Below are 21,275 nucleotides of genomic sequence, written 5' to 3' on the forward strand. Positions count from 1 at the left end.
GCTCAGTGCGGACTGACAGCCYGGGGTGCAGAGCCGAGGGCATTTGTGGGCAGTCACTGTTTTATTGGGAAGTGCTTCCTGACCGACTGCTCTGGGGGAATGTTCCAGTTCAGACTAAAGCAAAAAGCTGMAGGATTCACAGATGTAGCTTGGTGAGGTGACTGCACTTAGGGCGGTGCGATGGCTCAGCTCCGTGTCATCTGTGTTTTTGTGTTTGTTGGTTTAACAGTAATACGGGGAASTTGGACACAGAGTTGTTGTCACTTAGCTCTTAGAGCTTTGGGACAAATTCAATTTTTGGAACCTTGTTGAGGGGAGAGAGCAACTGGCAACGTGCACATCATATTATACACAATATACAGCATACAACCCCTACAGATACTTTTGAAACAGGTAATTGCAAAATTTCTCTTACATGTATTTTCTTTATTATAGATTACTTCAGTGTTACCACTGCTCATTACCACTGATAGAAAATGTCCCATGCTCTCCAGGGAGCATCACCTCACTGGAGCACAGTCATAAAGAATCTTCATTGTGGCTTGGCTCTTCAGCATCTTCTTGAAGAAGGGCATAAATTTCGGGGGGGGNGGGTGGTATAGGAGGTATGGGGGGTGTGGAAACCAGACAAAACCGTATTACACAATTCTAGTTAGCTGTATTTTTAAAATGAGGAAATCTTCAGTATCTACAGTTACATTTCTTTCTACATGTTGTGCAAAATTGCAAGGATGCTAAAAGCATCTCTTGCCTAAGTCAGCATTATTAGAGTAACAAATCTCTTGCCTAAGTAAGCATTATCAGAGTAACAAATCTCATAAAGGTGAACCATGGTAAAATCTGTCTCCTGCTGTGATATTGAGTGGCTGTGGGACAGCTGTTCTAAGGTGGATTTCCTGCAAACTGCAATCTTAAGTGGATAGGCACTTTTTGGTTTTCGGAGTTTTTAAACCTGCACATTCACAGGAAATTTGCTGTCCTGGTGAATGGTCAATTTTTGTTTGCATTGTCTACAGTACAACAGTTGTATGGTGAATCATAAGGTATGAAGCACATTCTCTAGGACRGGGTTGCCATCTTATTCCAGTTTTCCTGCTGGCCTTAGTAGGGTCCTGTGAAGTTTTAGGCAACTCACCTATAACTAAACTTCTCATCAACCCACAGCTCATCAAAAATTTAATCCCCTAATCCTGACCCTTCTAATGGTGACCCGTCTAACCTAGAGATYAGAAATTTGAAAAAAAAAGTCAGATACTCCCTTTTGAAACCTGCTGCCTCTAGTTAGGACTCTTTAATTACTGAGTGGTGATCTACTTCATTGTCCTTAGTGATGCCTCTAGTATTYATCAAGTATTGATCAATGTGAATATTGTAAGGTGTAGTAATAATGAAGAAAGTTGCACCATAGCTCCTAAACTGTAACTCACACTCCTGCTGGCCTTATCTGTGGAGATTCCTCATGCAGTACAGTGGAGTTTACTCTTGCAGGCAAAGTGCGTTCTGGAATTTCATTCCCAAGGCAGGCCGGCTCTCCTGCCCTGAATTCCCCCGAGGGTGTTTCAGAGAAGCTGCTCCCTGCTTTGGTCGGTGCTCGTCTCTTGCAGGGCACACCCGGGGGTTTGAGTCCTGCCCTGTTTGCATCCAACAGCTGATGTTACCTCATGCCCCAAGCCCCTCCTCATTTAGCAAGTCCCAGGATGAATGGACACTTTGCCACCTGCATTTGTGTTTTTATCAGCTTGGAGCACCTGCAGCTGGGCAGAGCAGGGTGAAGACAACCTTAAAACAAATGAGATGTAAAGGAGGGGCGCCCAGAAAACACAGGGCACAATAAATGCATGTGCACAGAAGGAACAGGAGCTACATTGCTTTCCAAATGAAACCACTTGAGCCAGAGTCATTTAAGACAAGACACTGCCAGCTTAGAGAAAAGAATTTATTAGAAACTGTTAAGCACTACACAAAATTAGATTTTAAGAGTATTTTTTTCAGTAGACAGCACTCCAGCCTTATGCTACATACACCATACTGTGGACTTTGGACAGCCACTGTGCTCATAAGGTATATCTTTAGGATGAGACATTCAAGCAGCATGCACAGTGAGACATGGGAAGGAGTGCAAAGAAAACCCTTTTCATTTGCATAAGTTCACAGAAGGTACAGCTTTGTAACTGTTTCCCACAAGGCAATTTGGATTGTAGGAATCACCACTACCCTGCAGGCATCAAGGGGGCTCAGCTCCCCACCTCTGCCCTCGGTGCTGGTGCATACTGGGAGTTTTCAGTAGATGTTTCAATAAATAGAAATACAGTTTTCATCCTGCTGTAACATAACCAGGACTCCAGGGATGCCACACTCCCCTTCTTGGGCAGCCACACCAGCAGAGACCTCACTGCTTTTTGGGGGAAACAGGAGCAGAGTCTACAGATTAAGGCAATGCATTTCTTTAATTCAACACAGAAATTGTAACAAACTGCATATTTTCTGATAAATTCTGAAGTATTTAATCGTTAAAAATAAAGTTACTGATCATATGCTACTCTATCTGCTATTCTTCATTAAGTTTTGAAATACAGTGGAGCATCACTATAGTCACTGCCCCAACAACGTGGCAGCCAGTGACAGCGTCTCTTCCACCCAGCAGCTGCAAAACAAGAAAACTAATGACCCCTCCCTTCTCCCAATTCAAATCCTCCATTGTTTCTTCCCATTTCCCCCAATTTCCACCTCTCTTCCAAAAGAGGAAAACCCCCCACCAAAGCTTATCTGACTCCTGAAAGGAGCTTTATAGCAAGGCTCAACTGTATAAACTAGAAAAAGATATAAAAAGTGATTAAAATCCAAAAACTCAGAGAAGGAAAATGTAATAAAATACGCATGGCGTGATAAACCAGGGTAGACATAGCAATTTGCTACATTTTTCAAAAAGTGCTAACCAATTTTAGCTTAAAATAGTTCAGATCTTACAAATTGCTACCATAGTGTAAAACTGAGTATTTTGAAAAAATCTAAAACCTGACTTGACTGTAGAAAACTTATTATATCTGTTTCTAATTTACATAGCATTTGTATTTAGGCACACAAAAATAAATATAGACAGTCAAATGTTTCATTAAGTCTGCAGAAAGTTATACTTAAAACCAAGCAATCAACTGTTGTGACAAATATCTCATTTTTACTCCTCTCTCTCTACACCACACGTGTGCACAGGGGTGGATATCCCTTTTTTCATCCTCAGGCTTCTGCAGAAGTTACTTAYAGGATGAGACTACATTTTCTGCCAAAAAGAGGTAATGTGGGAATACTGGCTACAAAGAGTTAMTTTCTCAGAAAACTGATACTCTCTGTTAAAATGTTTTATTCCTGCTTCTGAGCCAGGAGGCTTGGGGCTGGAGCAGAAGCCAGGCTGAGCCAACAGCAAAGGCTGCTATGGCACGGCAGGACTGGAGGGTTGGTGACAAGATTTTAACAGCACTAAGAGGAAGGGACACATCAGCTTAAGACTCTTTTGAGAAGGATCTCCAGCTGTTCTTTCCCTGAGGGGGCACACAGTGATCTCAGTATTCCAGCAACCCTTCCTGCTGCTGCCTCACTGAAACTGGTTTTACCTTAGGCATAAGCATTCCCTAGGGACAGTGACCCCCCAGGTGCTTTTAGAATGCTTTGGGTACCTCTAATCACCTCYCTCCATTGCTCAGGGAAGCTTCCAATGGCACAGATTCACCAATACCAGTCTGGTGACTGTGCCACAGTCCCTCATTAATGGAGAAAAGTATTGTGCAGCTGAGATTGGCACAGTCTCTGGTTAACTGGGAACCTAACGATAAATTCCAGCTTTCTTGATTTTACTTGAAGAAGAAACTTTTCTGTTTCTGAACATCCAGCTCTAGTACCAATTCCAGCTAGCTTAGGGGCAAGACCTGAACTGAGGTTATCAGTGTGTGGTGATTGAGGCCTTTCAGCACATAAAAATTATTCAAGTTATCCCACTATCTTGAAACAAATTGAAAAACATCACAAACAATACCAAGCAGCATAATTTTTATTTGGTGTTACAACAGCTGTGCAGTGCCCATGCTTTTGGGCACCACATTTTACTATTTATGACTTTTCTTTCTGAAATCTAAACAGTTGTGTTCAGACAACTCCATGTGCTCTTTTAATATACACATTGTGACCCCTGCATTCAGCCTGTCCAGTTAACACTAGAAATATTTGTCAAGGCAATTAATTATTTCATCTTTGCTATAATTAGGGAGCAATCAAAAGAAAAATTTCTTTAATCTGACTGATCACATGTACTGTACATACCTGTTCCAAACCCAATGTACTCAGAAGTTTCTCATTTAATGCACTGTCTTATTCAAGTCAAAATGCTGTACATCTAAGTATCCACACAATCGTACATTCCTAATGATTCTTCTTTACACCTTTATTCTTTTTAGACATCTGTTTTTAAAAAGGAATAAAGAAGTTGCCCTGCAGATCTATATTTCTTTAGAACAAAACATTATACACTACCTTGAAAAATAATTTTATCAAAACCAAATCACTGTCATGTACAATTTTCGGTTAACAGTTCACATTGAAATTGCACTTTGCAGATAGAATAAAACTAAAAAATGAAAACATATTCTATTTCCTTTCACAGGAGACTGCCTCTTCAGGATTTTTCTTCCGTGAATGCTTGTATTTGTCTACATACGCTTTTACTAGATTTGCCACTTTTGCAGAATTAACTTCTCCGCTCTTGCTATGACAAACCTAGAACAATTTAAAGAACAAAAAGTTTGAAACATTTCTGTTGATTTGCCACAGATCCACATTATTTATTTCCCCCACACTCCTGTTTTTTCCATCCAGGCAGTACACATTTTAAAATTCCTAATAATTTCTAATTGCTTCCCAAATACTTCTGAATTTCCATTCAAGTCTTCGACACAGTAACCAGGTTCTGTTCTGAGAAGCCAAGGAAAGCTCTTGTGGATAGAGATGGACAAAAGTTAATTTTGTTTCTCCCTCTTCCCCCTTTCCAGCAGCTAGGAGATGTTCCCACAAGGACAAGAAATCCACCCCGAAGCCCACCCCAGGTGAAATATGAGCTGCTTGGATTACTGGACCAACTTACTTTATCTACAGCTTTCCGCACAATTTCTTTATATTCCTCCTTAGTGATATCTTTGTTTTGGTARAAAGGTTTAATAGCAAGTTTAACCTCTTGTGCTGCTTTTTCTTGAATTAACAATTTCTGAAGAGAAAACAAACGTTATTTTTCACCACCTATGTATCTTTATCAATCACAAATTAAAAATTTACAGGAAGAAGTTTGCTACAAAAAATTAGAAAACCATCCCCCCTCACACATCCATTTCAGCTCTCACGGGAGCTGAAACAGCCTGTGGTCTGCTAAAAACAGAACGCTGTCCCACAGCAAGTCAAGTAAAATTTGTAATAGTGCTGCTTTCAAGAAGACTATATTAAAAAGAGTCAGTTGCTAATCTGTGTTCTATGGCTGCCACAAAAAATATTACATACATAACAGTACGGAGTATATAATGCTGAAGGGTTATTGTCACAACTTGCTATTTTTTAGTATATCAAAATGCATTTATATAAAAAAGTGTATATGTTTTAATGCAAATATATAAATAGTGTATATATAAATATACRCTGAACTCTGAACTTGCCTGGTCCTTCTTTGAGCTGTCTGCACTGGCTTCCACTGTTACACTTGCTTTGTTTTCTCCCAGTTTTACAGGTGCATTAGAGCTCTTCATGTGACCTGATGACGTTGCATTACCCGAATTTGGTCCCTGAACTGTTCCCACATTTCCCAGGATTGCTGCTGGAGCAGGCACAGCTGGAGCACTCATGCTGTTACTTACATGAGCAGCATTTGGAACACCCTGTTTCAAAAAGTTATCAGCAGTTAATACAYCATTCTTCCATATGACAGCATACCTTTTTAGGAGTCTCAGCTGCTACAGAACGAGCACAAATACTACATGCTTTGGTTCATTGCCTAATTTCCACACTGCCTATTATTATGGAAGGTACACACATTACATCAGATCTACTCAAAGAAAAACAAAAAGAAGAGCTTGAGAAGTAAAGCACCTTCCATGTCACCACAGTGGCTGCCAGATTCAAGCTCCCATCCTGGCAATAAAGTACCCTGCAAACAGGCAGGGAGGGCATTAGTACAGGAGCAAGGAAATTTATGGCTGCAGAATAAATCTGATTTACAAAACAGGGTTGTGATAAGTAAACATTCTCTAAAAAAAAAAAAAAACCAGCACCTAAACACACATGCAAAAGGTACCTTAAGCCACACTTGCATTCYGGCATAATATTGATGCTGCTTTGAAAACATCTCTTTTCATGTTTGTTATCAGCTTGAACTTGCAAATGCATTTCAAATGTAAATACACAGGCTACAGGTGAAATGCTGGCTGAAGTAGCAGGATCTGTTTTTCAGGAAAAGTAATTTTCTGGACATTTCTAAACATCACTGAAAAGCAGTGTACATACTTGGGAACTGAGAAATTAAGTAGCTCTCAGACAGAGGCCATTTTTAGCAAAAGCCCAGAACATCCTCCTGACATGTTTCTGGCAGGCTACAATAAACACTGCTTTTCTGCAGGTCATCACCACTACTCTTTACACATCTGCATTTACCCAGATGGAAAATAATGAAACAGGAATCTGAGCTCTTTGGAAAGGACAGAGAAATGGAGCTGTTATAATCAGCATCCTAACGCTCAGTGTGCTCTCTTCATTTTCCTTTCAACAGGAAGGACAGGTGGTRTCCTGCAGTATTCAGTCATTTCTATTGTGCTACCACTGAGGAACGGTTGAGTGAAAGCTCAAAGATAAAGCAGCCACAGCTCCCAGAGCATTCAGGTTCATGGACACTACCCCACAAAAGCAGGTGAGAGCAGCAAGTGTAACAGGGGCTTTACAACAAGTAACTGTGTTTTTCAGCAATACAATCTTTACACTAAAGTATCTGTTGCTGCATTGGATACTAATTTTCAGAGGTTTGTAGCCAATGTTCTGACTTCTTACATTTTTGCAGGTTAAACCTACTGGATTTCCAATTGTGAAAATATTTTAATTACAGACCGAAGGCATTAATCAAATCAACAAGCAATCTACCAGGATTTTAGTTCCAGCAGTAGCTTGCTGGTTTACTCTGCAGTATTATTAAGTTATTTCGTATACCTGTAACCCCACTTAGTATTTCTCACAGCACTTAACTCTCCTTGTTCTAAGTTAGTGAATGCCAACACATGACAACAGTGAAAAGTGAGAACACTATAGGCCTTTTATCAGCTCACTTCAAATTTTTAGAGATGATGCATGATAACAGAGGGTTAGAAACTGTTTGTTCTAGAACATCACTTTTTCAACCTGGAACGCAGCAGAAAGCATTTTAGGTTAGAACAGGCAGCAGCAAAAGAAAAGCACAAACCCCAGTCAGCTCCTGAAGAGCCCGTTACTTATCACAAATGCAGCATTACATCTTCTTGCAGGGCCATGTGTTCTCCTCCAAGTTGCTCATATTCCTTTCCCTGATATAAAACTCTTCATATAAACAGCTGGCTACAGGAGGAGCTCACATAGACAAGAGTTGTTTTAAGATACCTTGAGAGTCATAAAATGATGGTCTGATCTGCCCTAAGTATAGCAGAGTCTTTTTGAAACTGGAGAAATAAAGTGGGAGTTAGGTCTCAAATAGGGCATGCAAAACCAAGAGAACTGGGGAAGAAGAGGGAAGTAAAAAACACCAAAGAGGCCTCAGACATTATTAATAAAAAGGCTCACAAGGTTAAACAGAATAGAAAATGCATGTGTGGGGAAGCCACTGAGATGGTGACAGCTGGAGAATGGAAGTGTGGAACAAATGGGTGCCATGCAGTACTTGGCAATTCTTCTCTGATGACAGACCCCATAGGATGAAAACGGCAACACAGAAGTTTCAGCCACTTCCTACATGCTGCTAAAGGGGGATTCAAGCATTTCCTAAAATGCTTAAAAAATCAGATTTGGAAGGGGAAAATTTAGTTTTGGAAGCTGGTCACTTCTAAGAAGAAAAAGGTAATGGACAACACTGGTGAAATTTTTCAGTGTTYCATTACCTCTAAACCAAGTTAGGATGTTATATCTTATTTAAAAGCTACAGTCTCTGAACAGCCCATAAGCTCATCAATGCTTCCACTTCAAATTTGGTGTGGGGTGAAAGAAAACAGGCAAGAGAGAAAAAAAAATGCAATTATAAATTTATGGTATTCGAGATAAAGAATTCTTAACTGATACTATTTCACCACTGCTCTTGCCATGGCTCCTGATAAAGCATACCTGCAATTGTCTTCCATCTTGCTGTGAAGCAATGTAGTTGACTTGTTGAGATGGTGGGGGTGGAGGTGGAGGCGGAGGTAATCCCTGAGAAATATTTGTGGGAGCAGCTACCTGTATGAGAGGCACTCCGGTAGGAAGATGCATGGGCATTGGAGTGTGGATGTTGAAAGGATTTCGTTGCATATTCATCATGGGAGGATGGACACCCACTGGATATGGGAAGATGTTCATAGGTTGGTGCTGTGCATTCACTTGTGGCATTACATTCATTTGTTGCTGCATCATATTTATTGGTAACTGAGAACCATCACTTTGCTGGTTGCCTTGGTCTTTAAGGTTTGGATCTGCCAAAAGAAAAACCAGACAGTATATCAAGAAGAAATGCTGTACTTCATAAAGCAAAAGGGAAGCCAGGTGTCTAAATTCTTAATTAGTTATGGATTATCAAAAAGCTTCCTATAATCTGAGTATTTTCAAGATACTGCATTATATTGTTACATGGCACTCACCACCATATATGCCATGAAACCAAATACTAGCTTCCAAGTTTAAAAAATTCAGGGTACTATGGAAGCCTGCATTTTGAATTTTTTTTCTACTTGTTCCCRTAACACAGCCAATAAATTATTTCATCACAATGAAAGTACATTTTTTCACCAAACAGCAGGAAGACAAAATATTTTATCCAGTTCCGCAATTGCTAAAGGTTAGTGACACATTACTACATCACCAAGTCTCTGCTCCCCTTTGCCTGATTGACAACACTCACTGTACAGCTCTGGTAATTAGAGATACTCTGCTGGGTTTCACCCTGAGCAGTAAGTCATCTTTAAACAATTTAAGAGATACTCATATTTGGAAAGAGTTGTTCAAAAACCCTGTAATGATAGAAGAGATAAAACCTAGAGGTAAAGATAATGTCTTGGGGTAGCAGGTAGCACTTCTTAAATAAATTACTTTTTATCCCATTTTCTCCTCAGCAGAAGCCAAAAAGTTAAAATCTAGGTACAAACAGCAAGCCTTCCAGAAGTCAAGAAATCAGTTTGGAGAAATGATTGATAGGCTATAATTTAGATGTCTTTTCTTAGAATCCCTTCCTTGAGGAACCCTGTCATCTAATTCACATGGATGATAATCTCAGGCTTTATGCATTGGCCCAAATTCTCATTTTTAAAGATAATGGGAAAACAGAATCACTGAGGTTGGAAGGAACCTATTGAGACTGTCTGCTCCAATCTCTCTGCTCAACAGGGTCAGCAAAAGCAGGTTGTCCTGGAGGACCATGTCATTCAGAACCATGTCATGATGGCAACCTAGCATGTTTCATCCAGTGATGAGAGATTGTTGTACTACGCTCAGTTGAATTCAGGTTCCAAAAGTGAGTAACAGCATGATTGTTCCTGAACTATATGAAAATGTCTTTAAAGCACAAAATGCTTTCAGTTATAGGTTTGWTAAGTTTTCCCTGCAGCAAACTGAAGTGTGACATGTTGCCCCAAAACTAAGAAGCCACTGATGCAGCTGTCTCTGAGGRAGAAAACTGCTGGCATGTGGGATGAAAATGGATAAAATTGAAAGACAAAACAAGGAGACAGTGCAAAAGTGCAAGTGTGGTTGTCTTCAGAAATGGATTTTATAGCTTTTGAACTCAATTCATATCTGTCTTTAAAGATTATTAATGTATAATGGCATTAATAATCTGGATGATTTCTTAGCTATTTAGAATCAATCAATCTCATCCACAGTTAACTTATTTTCTACCAAAACAGCTTATTTCTGTCAGGGCAGTTGCCTTTTGGATATAAAAACCTCTCAAAAACTAATTTAGACTTCTATTGATGTTTTAGAGGAATTTTAATGCTGAAATACAGTAAAAGCACTGTTTTTGTATTTATAAACTTTCCCTAGATATTTTTAAAAGCATTTAAAGAGGACTATGCTTATTTAGGAGCAAGATAAACATCAATGTAAGTGCTTTGTCATCTCCAAATCTGCCCTGTGGCTCTGCACAGGCAAATGYACATTTTTTAAACGAATTAGCCTTTTTTAATTGTGCAGATGCTAAAAGTAATCATGAAGAAAATATGCTTTACCTTCAACCAAACTGATTTTCTTGAGCAGCACTCTTCAAATGCATACTCCTTAAATTTGAACTTGGGACTTTATGCAAAACCAAGAAGCCATCAAAACACAAGGAGTCACCAAACTCCACACCTTTACCCTCCATATTGCAAAAATAGTATGGATTCACCCCTAATTATTTTAAAGAACTAATCAGCTTGAGCCAGGACAATGTGACTAGAATTTTGCTCAGCTGCTGCATCTGTGACTAAGCTATAACATTTCAAAACCATTAATACCTTGTTCAGGTGTCTCCTCTTCTTGTCTCATTCCCCATCCAGACTGTGGACTTGATGAATTGCGTCCCCTTCTCGAATAATAATTCTGCACATCAGCAGGTAAAGTCTTCCTCACAGCCCAGCTGGATGCAGATGTCCACCCAGACCTGTCAGCAGGCGTTTCAAATGAATATTCTTGTTCATTCTTACGCTTGAATGGCTGCTGTTCTGAGAACCTTGAAGCTTCATTCCCAGAACCATTTGAGTTCCCTGAGAGAGGTTTTCTGTTTTGCCAGTGATTTTCATTCTGGTCTCCATACATGAAACCGCCTCGTCCACGCCCACCTCGGCCACGCTGACCTCTCCCTCGATTCGGAATCCAACCTGAACCAAAGTTTTTATTCCAAGACTGTCCTGCATTATCAGGCCTGCCCTCTTCCCAATGTGGTTTCTCTCTCTCTCTGTTCCTGACTTCAGGAACAGAATTTATCTTCTCCATTACCCAGTCTGGACAATCATTCCTCTGCTTGTCTGAAGAACATTGATCATCATTGCTTTTTTCTGTATCGTCCTTCTCTTTTTTAAGGTTTTCATTCTGTTTCTCTTGATCACTTCTCTTGTACCGATCATTTCCTCTGGGACTCCTCCAGCTGTCATTTGCCCATCTCTCTTTCCATCGAGGTGAATGGCTTTCCCTCTCATTTCTGGAGAACGAAGAACTTTTATTTCTAGTTCTAGATCGCGATCTTGATCTAGATCGTGATCGTGACCTAGACCACCTTCTATTTCTTCTTTCTCTGTCACGATCTCTTCTTTGATGATCTCTATCACTGCTTCGAGACCTAGATTTGCGCCTTGGAGATGAATCCTTCGTTCTTGACCGAGAAGACGATCTCCTGCTTTCCCTGACAGTTTCCCTTTTGGGAGATCGAGATGCTGKTTTTTTCTCATCTCTGAGTGTGTCTCTCTTTGGAGAACAAGATAAGGATCTCCTTTCCTCCCTCACAGTTACCTTCTTGGGTGATCGTGAGCTCCTGTCTCCAGTCATCTCCCTTTTAGGGGATGGTGATTGTGATTTCCTGCCCTCTCTCCTAGAAGGAGACCAAGTTGTTGATGGAGAGTGAAATCTAGATCTTCTAGTTCGAACCTTTCTCTCATTTTTGGACTCTGGCTGGCATTCACTTTCTTGAGGAACAGTTCCATCTTTTTCATCAGAACCTGATGCAGAGTTTTCCACATCACACTGTGAGGAGTTCACTTCTCCTTGCTCTGTACTTTCAGCTGGTGGTAACTGCTCAATCTTAGGTTCATTCTGGTCACTGCAAAATGAGTCACAATCCATTGGTATCATTTCATTGTTATCTTCATCAAAATGTTTGGGTTCAGCATTTACCTGGGGTAACTCTGAAGTTCCACCCTCCTCACTTTCTGAAATGCTGCTCTCTTTTAAGGGTTGCTCTGATGTACTGTCCATAGAAACACTGTGTATTAATGCATCTGGTTCTTCATCTTGAACAGGTTTTGTATTTGCACAGTCTACGACTGGTTTTAGTTCAATCTCTGTATCATCTATTTCCGTGGCTTCAGTGATACCTCTGGCAACATCAGGATGCTCAGGCAATTCACTTCTGGGGCTCTCTAACGGCTGTTCTTTTCCCAAAGGGTCCAGATGTTCCAACATTTCATTTTCTGGACTAGCTATGGGTTGACCTACTTTTGTCGAAATTTTTGTGTTCTCCATTAGTTCTTTGTGAGGACCACATGACATCTGATCTACTTTTTCAAAAGTTTCATGGTCGCATACATCACCTTTGGGACTAGCTACTGTTTCCATTTGTTCAAGAGTATTTTCCCAATTGTCCTGATTGGCAAGATCTACATTTTTTTCAGTTACATCTTTTACTTCAAATTCCTGACTTTCCCTCCCTACAGTTACTGGGGGTTCTTGGAGAGAAAAACTTACATCTCCRTTGCCTGAAGTATCTTCATCTCTGTCACATTCTCCTGCAGTTTCCTCATTTTCTCCATGTTCACTACAGCTTTCCAATCCGTTAGAAGATTCTGTTTCTACATTATTCTTCTGAGGAAGGCTTGCATTATTGCTTTCCTTATCTGACTGATAGTCTTTATCGAAAGGTAGAACTTCTTCAGGCTCAGCAATGTCATCATCTTCCACTGAACCACAGGGTGATTTTTCAGAACTTGCAGAACTTCTCARTTTCTTTTTAACTGCAGGTGTTTGTTGTTTAACTGCTCTTTTAGACTTGCGTTTTGGAGCAGCCTTCCCTGGTTCTGAATGAGTTTTATTCAGAGATGGGTTGTTACTATCAGGGGCACTGCAAGCAGAACTGCTTGATCGAGGGGAGCTCCGAGACTGACTCAGAGCCTCGGTTTTGCTGTTTCGTGYAGACCTTCTTGTAGGAGTAGTAGTAACCGATTTCCTCCTACTTCCTCTAGTGCCAGATGAACCAGAAGCTTCCTTTTTCTCTTCCCCTTCTTGGGTGCATGAAACAGCATATCCTTTGCCTAAAGATTCTAATAAAAACAGAACACATTAAGATTTGATAATAACCATTTATCTGAACATGGTTAAGAACACAGAAGGGCCTTCCTCAGTGTAACAGATATCCTCAAACAATGCAATTTAAGATTTAGTATGAAATACTGCCATAGCTTTTATAGCTTTTTTTTTTTCTTTTGTGTTCTGAAGAACAGAAACAAGCTAGCAAAGTGACATCTGAATACACGCTTTAGAAGCAGTGCTGGCACGGCTGCATGGACAGTGATAACATTCACAGCGAAACTGTTATTGACATGGCTGCTCAAAGATAGTTAGCATTTAAACTGTTAGGAAAGTAATGAATTAACCACACAATATTGTTATCATATTGCAGTTCCTGCCAACCTATAATACAGGCCTGTTGGTAGTAAAGCTCACTACTTTTACTTTAAAGCTCACAGAAAGGGACATTTTCCAATTGCCACTGGATGATCACAAGGGCTGCAGTTGATCAGATGCAGTAGTGCAAACTTATTCACCAGTTATAGGGCAAACTGAACTTAAACTCTGCCATAAAACAACCAAGGTGTCTGCAGCGCTTAAGGAAGTGAATAGGGCATGCAACTTTTGGGGAAGCCTATATTGCACCAAAAAAAAAAMCAAAGTTCTATGAAGAATGACTAAGGCACACCTAGCAAGCAGCTCAGCTCTTGTGTTGACACTGCACTAATCTATTTCATGCCATCTACAATTTGACAAAAGCCTTGATAGGGAAGCCAAGGGTTATCTTCACTGCACAGGGAAGACTGCACTGTCGACATCTATGAAAGCTTATGGTGGACAGCTCAGGAATTAAAGATTAATGATAATTAAGTAAATATACTTGAATATAATACTTCAAAACTAAATTAATTTCTTGAGATATCCATTAGTTTGTTTSACACTTTGTATAGATTTCAGGAAGCATCAAGAATGTGGTGTTTAAATGAATTTTTTACAGCTTCAATTTCATACACAAATAGCACAAACTTACTTAGAAAGATTAATTGCTATGGATTTTGCAATAAATCTTTCACATCATAAGCATGTGATCTTAACTCTTTGTACATTATTTCCCATGCTTTTGCTACACTAAATACTTGTCTAATGTATTCATAAACAGATTTTATAAAAGTAAGATAGGAGTAAGAAAAGCAAGTAACAGCAAAAAAGCGTCTTTCTACCACTTAGTACTTTGTTAGTGGAACAAAAAAAATCTCACTGTATTCAATGCAAACAATAATCTCAGAGAATGAACTCCATAACCACCTTGCTCACCTTTAATGGAACACAGGACTATAATCACATCCCCTGACCTTCCTTGCAAATACACAATAATTTACTTGAACAGGGGAAAAAAAAAAACCCTAGTGGTTTTGGGTTTTGCATGTCCATTGACCTAAGATAATGAAAACCAAYAACCTCAATTGTATACAAGACACCATGGATTTAAAAGAAAATAACAAGATGGYAAAGAACTTTCAAAGGAAATCCAGGTGACTGACACAATTTCAGTTATCTGCTCTCAACAGTCTCACCAATCATTTTGTTACAAAGTGACTTTGCAGTGGTTAACCAGCACTTAGCAACAGGTGGCTATCTCAGACTAAATACACCTTCAACCTATAAAAATAGCTGGGAAATCAGGTCAGCTGTTACACAACATTACAAATTTTTAATATCTGTGATAATTTTCTTCAAGGGAGAAGAAATCATCTTGCAATAATAAAAAAAAAMAAMMCAGTAGAATACACTGGAATGTGGGAATCCTGACAGAATTAAAAGGAGAATTATTTTTCTAGCACATCCAAAATCTACATGTGAAGCGCAAACCCCTTTGTAGCATGCCTTACTACTGGTAAAATTTTAACAGAAAAGCTTCACAAGCTTTGATTTGGATTAAATACAAGGCATTTCAGCTCACTGACTATTGAAAAATATTTGAATCACACAAAAACTGCATAATGCCAGCATAAATCATAGTGTTTTTTGTAGATTCACTAATGCATTTTCAGGTCAAAAATTAGTAAATTAGTAAAATAGACTACTAAAACTGCAGCAGATACAGGGATTCAGGCACTACATTTAAATGATCATCCCTGATATTTGTATGCCTCCTTGCACAACCCTGGAAGCTTCTGTCAACTGTTACTCTGATGCAAAACTGTATACTTTAGGTGTGACCAAAAGATGAGGGAAATGTAAAAAAACAAAAAATGCTTTTGCTATGATCTTCCAGGCACAATGCAGTAAGAAATGTAAGAACCAGTTTTCATCTTTTTTTTTAATGCGTCTATTTTCTTCTTTCACCTTTTCTCCACCTTTCAAAAAAGTCAGTATCCTCATATATATATATATATTTGCCATGTATCTCAAGATTAGGTTTCTCTTTGCCTTGTCTTTACCTTATTTTATGCACGTTGGCCTTTTCCTCRGATGCTGTACAAAAACTGAATGGGGAAGGAACACTCAGTCAACAGAACATGGCCAAAATCCTCAAGGGACATCTTCATATCCACTATCTCCTAGTTTTATAGGAAATCTTAAGACTCTTACTTCCTGCATGCTCCTTATCAGTAGAAAGTCTTTAAATAAAACTTGAAGATGACTTAAAACTCTGAATCTTAAAACACTGCAGTAAGCTGGCACTAATCTTAGAATTCAATCTTTGTCCACAGTACAAATATCAAAATTCTAATCAAGACAACTGAAAAAACTCTGTTCTAAATATATTTTTATGCTTCTGGTGCATCCTAACAAAAAAGCCTGACTAGAGAAGCAGAAAGGTAGAAAGGGAAGTCGAGAGGTATGAGCTAACATGTATACTCCTAGAAGCAAAATGATTAAGGATCAGTTACATTGCACTGTCAAATGGCAAGAGACCTGAGGATGCAACCTATCCACTTTTCAATGGGAAATGTGAGGGTTAAATACTTTTWAAAAGAATAAGGAATATGAATGAACAAAGCAACTTTTTCATGATCTTTCTACTACTTAATTCCTTCCAGCAATTTACTTCCACACAATTTTTGTAAGCCAAGATACCCAAATCTGTCCTATCTGTCTACTAGTCAAGTGAAAGTGATGTCATTCCCAACTCAGAGAAGGTATCAGCTSTAGCCTTAATAAACAGGACTCCTTTGTTTCCACTTCTTTGAACCTGTGCAACCTGTTGGAAGAGAAACTGCCTTCTTGCTGAGTATTGAGACACAGCATTAAAGTCACCAGAAGAAGGCAATTCCTTCCATGTCTCGTCTTCTGCCGTTTTCCTTACAGACTCTGCAACTCCAAGCAATTTTGTGGGCTTTTGCCCTGTAGAGCTGATAGACAAACTGAAAGAGATCCATACACTTCACTGCTTCCTGACTAATGTTCTTTGTCAGACAATAGTTTGTTCCTCACACTGGACAATAAACCTCTGAAATACACCATTCATAATGCATCGAAATAAGATTTATCCTTGAACAGTGGGAAAAGAAGAAAGAAGAGCATGAAAAAGAAGTGTTGCAATTAGAAATTGAATTAAGTTACATAAATACTTACTAATTTAATCCTCAAAACTTATACCAGCTTTGGGGTGGATGATTCATGCTCTGTATTCCAATTTTAAAAATTAAGTAGTTGGCTTTGAAATAGTACCAAACTACATCAAAACAGATTTTTCTTCCTGTTAAGTGTAACTATATGCTGTTTGATTTCTGAAAATCATATTTTAACAATACTTCACATGAGCTATAAATAAAACTTACAAAAAAAAAGTTTACCAGAGTTTTCCAAAGGCCTAATATTTGTTGGAAGAACTCTTCCAGCCACTGCAGAAGTGAGAAGAAAGGTCTCAGCTTCAGCTCCATAAGATATTAAAGGAACTCTGGRAAAGTGAAAACAAAAGCAATAACATTAGTTGTTTTAGCTCTTTGGAGCAAGTTTTGGAAACAATGCACAATAACAAAATATATTAGGCACATACACATACAACCCTTCCAACTTCATCACAGCTGGAGAGAAACACAAAGCTGACAGTGAACAAAATTTTCTTTCTCATATTCAATTTCAGGCTCATTTTATTCCTCAATCTATTAAAACTGTTTGAACAAAGTATGTTATGTTAAAGCAATATAAATCTGGCYTTCTTTAAAGTCAAACATAGAACAGTAATAGCCTCCTCCAAAGTAGTAGGTTATACTACTGRAAATAAGAGTCTGAATGCTGTTTTAGAACTTCAACAGAACACCAACCTTTTCTGAAAAAAAATGAGAAAGAGTCTACATGAGAATTTAGAAAAGGCTTCTCTTCTTTTCATACCAACAAAAGCAATATATACTTATTCAGACTCCCTCAGCAAACCTTGGGAAAAACAGTTTAGTTAGAGATCAACAACTTTTACATTATCACTGAGTTGGAATGAAGGTTAAGAAAATGTACATGTACAAAATTAAAATGCATAATTTAAATCCTAGATGCAATTTTTTACTAAAATTTAAAAACTCTTCCCTTACTATTTTAACTTTAGTCTTTGTTTTTATGCCAAAGAGTAAAGAGATATGTAGTGAAATCAAGATCATAGAACCAATTTCTTACTGTGTTATTTTGGAATCAGTTATTTTTATGGCTCTGCTTTATATTCATGAAAACATCCTTAGGGCATGTTTTAACACACGTCTGCTCTCTGACAAAAACCCATAAAATTATTTTATGTTCTCTGTTTYGCTTGATAAAACTCCTGTTAGCTCTTTCTAGGTGCAAACAGGACTTTTTCACTATGTGATTACAGAAGAAGTGATAGAACCAACCCATGAAAGTAGGGTACAGGGTGGTCTGGGCAATTAGAACCAGATTGATGTTAAAGCAAGCATAGTCTAATACCTAGGGACAGAAATAATTTTTAAAATTTTTTGAATACTAGCTTCCAAACAGAAAATAAACTCAAACTCACATTTCTGTGAAAAAGTGATATATTAAGGAGCACAGTGGGGAATTGCTATATTTGTCAGTGGCATTACTATATTTGTCATGTCATACCAAAAAAGTATTAAGACATACAGAAAAGGATCTATTGACATAAAAAAAAAAATCAGCAAATACACAAAAAAATTAACAGCAAACAATATTCAGTCTCATGAAAATCATATTCTATCTGTAATTTGAATTAATCAAACTCCAAACTTGAAGTATTAAGATCCACTATGAATCCAAAACACAGACCTTTCAACTCTAGCAATCACAGATGAACAGGACAATTCCAGTTCTTGTCTCTTCTGTCGGATCCCTGCATTGACTTCTGTGAATTCGGAACTGAAAGACAAATTCCATACAAGAAGTTATAAAAAGTAACTTAGTGCTATGACAATTTTATATTTCAGTAATTGCTTCTACCAATGACTTTTTAAATTTAACTGTATAAGAACTTTCAAAAGTCATGATTAAACTATGCATTGGTTATTGCTTAGAGAAAAAACATAAAAAGAGTCTTAAATAAACAAAGCAGATGGAATGGAAAATAGGAGATGAAATGTGTCTCATGGAGAAACTTTGCATCATTGACAAATTAATTCTATTGCATGCATCTTTTACAGACTGCCAAAAACATGTAGACATAGTATTTTTTTTTTTTTTAATTAGGACATATCCAAATAACATTCTTTCAGACTGTTCTTTTTCTTCCACCTATTCAATGAACAATTTACACATCTGTCTTTAAGTATTTGGCTTACTTAAGTATTCTGCTTATTCCAAAATTGTTTCATGGATGTTTAAAGTACTCTTCTTGRAATCAAGGAACAACAATTGAAGAAGATTGTTTCTGATACAAAGCAGAATATTTGCTGTTAACTGTTTTGGTAACTGCTGTTGTAACAACAGGGCTAAGCCTTACCKATCCAAGACTTCAATTCAGCAAGGAATTTAAACATTAATTAAAAACACAACTCTTATTAAATCAATGAGATTAAAATACTCAAATATGTGCTTCTGATGCTGAACACATGACAGAAATTGGGGTGTGCCATCAACAGTACTCATTTTAAAATGTGTTTATCCTCCAGCTGCTCTTCATCAATGAATAAAAACCCTGGCAATCCTCAAAGTATGTCAAGGCAGTGTAAGTATATATACAGGTAGGAGCAGAGGGTACTTCAGAATTTACAATACAGTAACACATCAATTTCTACAAAACACTACTACACACTAACCAGTCATTTCTACAGCTAAAAAAGGATTCTTCACTGCTACCACTGGCCAGAAGTGTGCTGAAGAAATTAGTTCTGATGCACTCATTCCAGCAGGTCTGTCTTCTGGGCTACACAAAAAAAAATAAAAACTATGAATTAAAGACACCCAAAATAAAATAATTAACACTAAATAGATGATGATGCACTGAAATTAAATTAGGTCAGCAAGACTGAAGCTCACAGAAAGTAAACACCATATTAGCTCCATAGGTATATGCAGAGTTTTGTAGCTACAGCAAACTAATTTTCTCTATTCAGTCTCTAAATTTTCAACACCTGCTTTTGCAGACAAACTTCATATTTTATAGAAAGCAAACCTTCAATGCTCCTCACAGACATTATAAATAAATAAGCCTGATCTTTACTTTTGCACAATCCTGCTACCTAATGCACCACAGTAAGTACAGCTCGAGCCCCTTCTGACCCCTGCACAGCAGTTCACCAAATGTTTTGTTTCAAGTAACAAGAAAACCTAATGAGGATAGCTGGGATTCCCCTCTGCCTTCAGGTTGGATTACAAAATTGAAGACTGACTGGTGTGTCTGGTTACTGGACCCTCACACAGAGACACAACACTCAGAACCCAATTTGTATTTCAAAACATGCTACCACCACCACTGCCACCAACTGATGCTGCTAATGAGGCCCAGCCCTGCACTCTGTGCTGGCCCACTGCTGTYTGCAGCATGCAGGGAGCTCTGCTGCTGGGCACTGGGCTGGCTGCAGGGGAAAAACCCAGCAACAAACCAACAATCATCCTCCAGGTACTCTTCCCACACTGACAAACTTACCTACACTGATCCATTTTTACCACCTAAAGGGTTCATACTACCTCAAACCTGACTAAAACTTTCCTGTTCATTCCCTATGACTGGTATTTTAAAACAGGAATTTAGAACACTCCCAAAATTTTAATTCAGAAAAATAAATAAACTTCATAATGGGATGTATATAAACACGTGTCTCAATATGCAACTTCAGCAGAGAGCTGCTTTTGCTGGAAACATGCCCTATTTCATCAGCAAACAAATTTTAAGTTTTATCTAAAAACCTGTTGGGTTTAAGTTTTATTTTCAGAATAATATAAATTTGAAAACATTAACCTTTCTCCCACTAATTAAAAAAGCTATCCAGATGTTCCACAAATGTCCTTATGAAGTGGTTGTTAGTACAACAGGGCTTTCTTTTAAATTTTGAACATTTCTTGGATAATTGAGCCCTGTGTCTCCTCCTGAAGGTTTTAAATGGTTCTACCACTGTTTATGCACTTTTTTTTGGCAATAGGTACTATTTGAGAGATTAATGCTATTAAACACTTCACAATAAATCAGTGAAACTAAAAATGAAAGCATTAATCAGCCAAGAAGTCGAATAAGAGACTGATCTACCGTTAAGCCCTATCTTTCCAGTTCAAAGGGAACTATCTTCAATTCAGTGGGAGGTACCTTTAAGTTTACAGGGCAACACAACCAAAATTTTCAAATACCTGACTCAGAAGGGGAAAACTGGAGCCAACAACATCCCTGACAACTGTGGTGTAATGAGCTCCAAATAGAAGTGACAACTCAGGCCACCAGCTACTGAAAATACACATTATGTGCCCCTATACTACATGAAACAAAGCAGTAGGCAAAACAGGAGCTTGAATATCAATTTTCCTCCAATTTTCAAACTTCAGGTAAGACAGAATAATGACAAATTATAGCATTAACATTTCAGAATTAAATTTATGGCCTAAAACTTCCATGCAAATTCATTTACAGGTACAACTATGAGTAAGAAAGACCTGATCAAAAACTTGTGTCCCAG

The 21,275-nt window shown here is 38.3% G+C and overlaps 1 protein-coding gene across 2 annotated transcripts in view; it reads right to left on the reverse strand.

Annotated features, from left to right (window-relative positions):
- Positions 1 to 1,922: 1,922 nt before the first annotated feature.
- The window catches only part of SCAF11 (SR-related CTD associated factor 11), a 49,650-nt gene continuing 30,297 nt past the window's right edge, over positions 1,923 to 21,275 (reverse strand). For both annotated transcript variants that reach the window (XM_057366164.1, XM_057366163.1), the window contains exons 8-15: positions 19,428 to 19,534; positions 18,442 to 18,531; positions 17,004 to 17,107; positions 10,722 to 13,235; positions 8,362 to 8,705; positions 5,688 to 5,906; positions 5,129 to 5,248; positions 1,923 to 4,764 (exon numbers count right to left, since the gene is read on the reverse strand). In XM_057366164.1, coding sequence (XP_057222147.1) covers positions 4,636 to 4,764; positions 5,129 to 5,248; positions 5,688 to 5,906; positions 8,362 to 8,705; positions 10,722 to 13,235; positions 17,004 to 17,107; positions 18,442 to 18,531; positions 19,428 to 19,534 — 3,627 coding nt within the window. In that variant the 3' untranslated portion in view covers positions 1,923 to 4,635. The remainder of the gene's footprint in view (positions 4,765 to 5,128; positions 5,249 to 5,687; positions 5,907 to 8,361; positions 8,706 to 10,721; positions 13,236 to 17,003; positions 17,108 to 18,441; positions 18,532 to 19,427; positions 19,535 to 21,275) is intronic.

This window comes from Malurus melanocephalus, unplaced genomic scaffold (genome assembly GCF_030028575.1).
Source record: "Malurus melanocephalus ecotype Western Australia unplaced genomic scaffold, MMel_1.1 scaffold_60, whole genome shotgun sequence".
In the NCBI taxonomy this organism is placed as follows: domain Eukaryota; kingdom Metazoa; phylum Chordata; class Aves; order Passeriformes; family Maluridae; genus Malurus; species Malurus melanocephalus.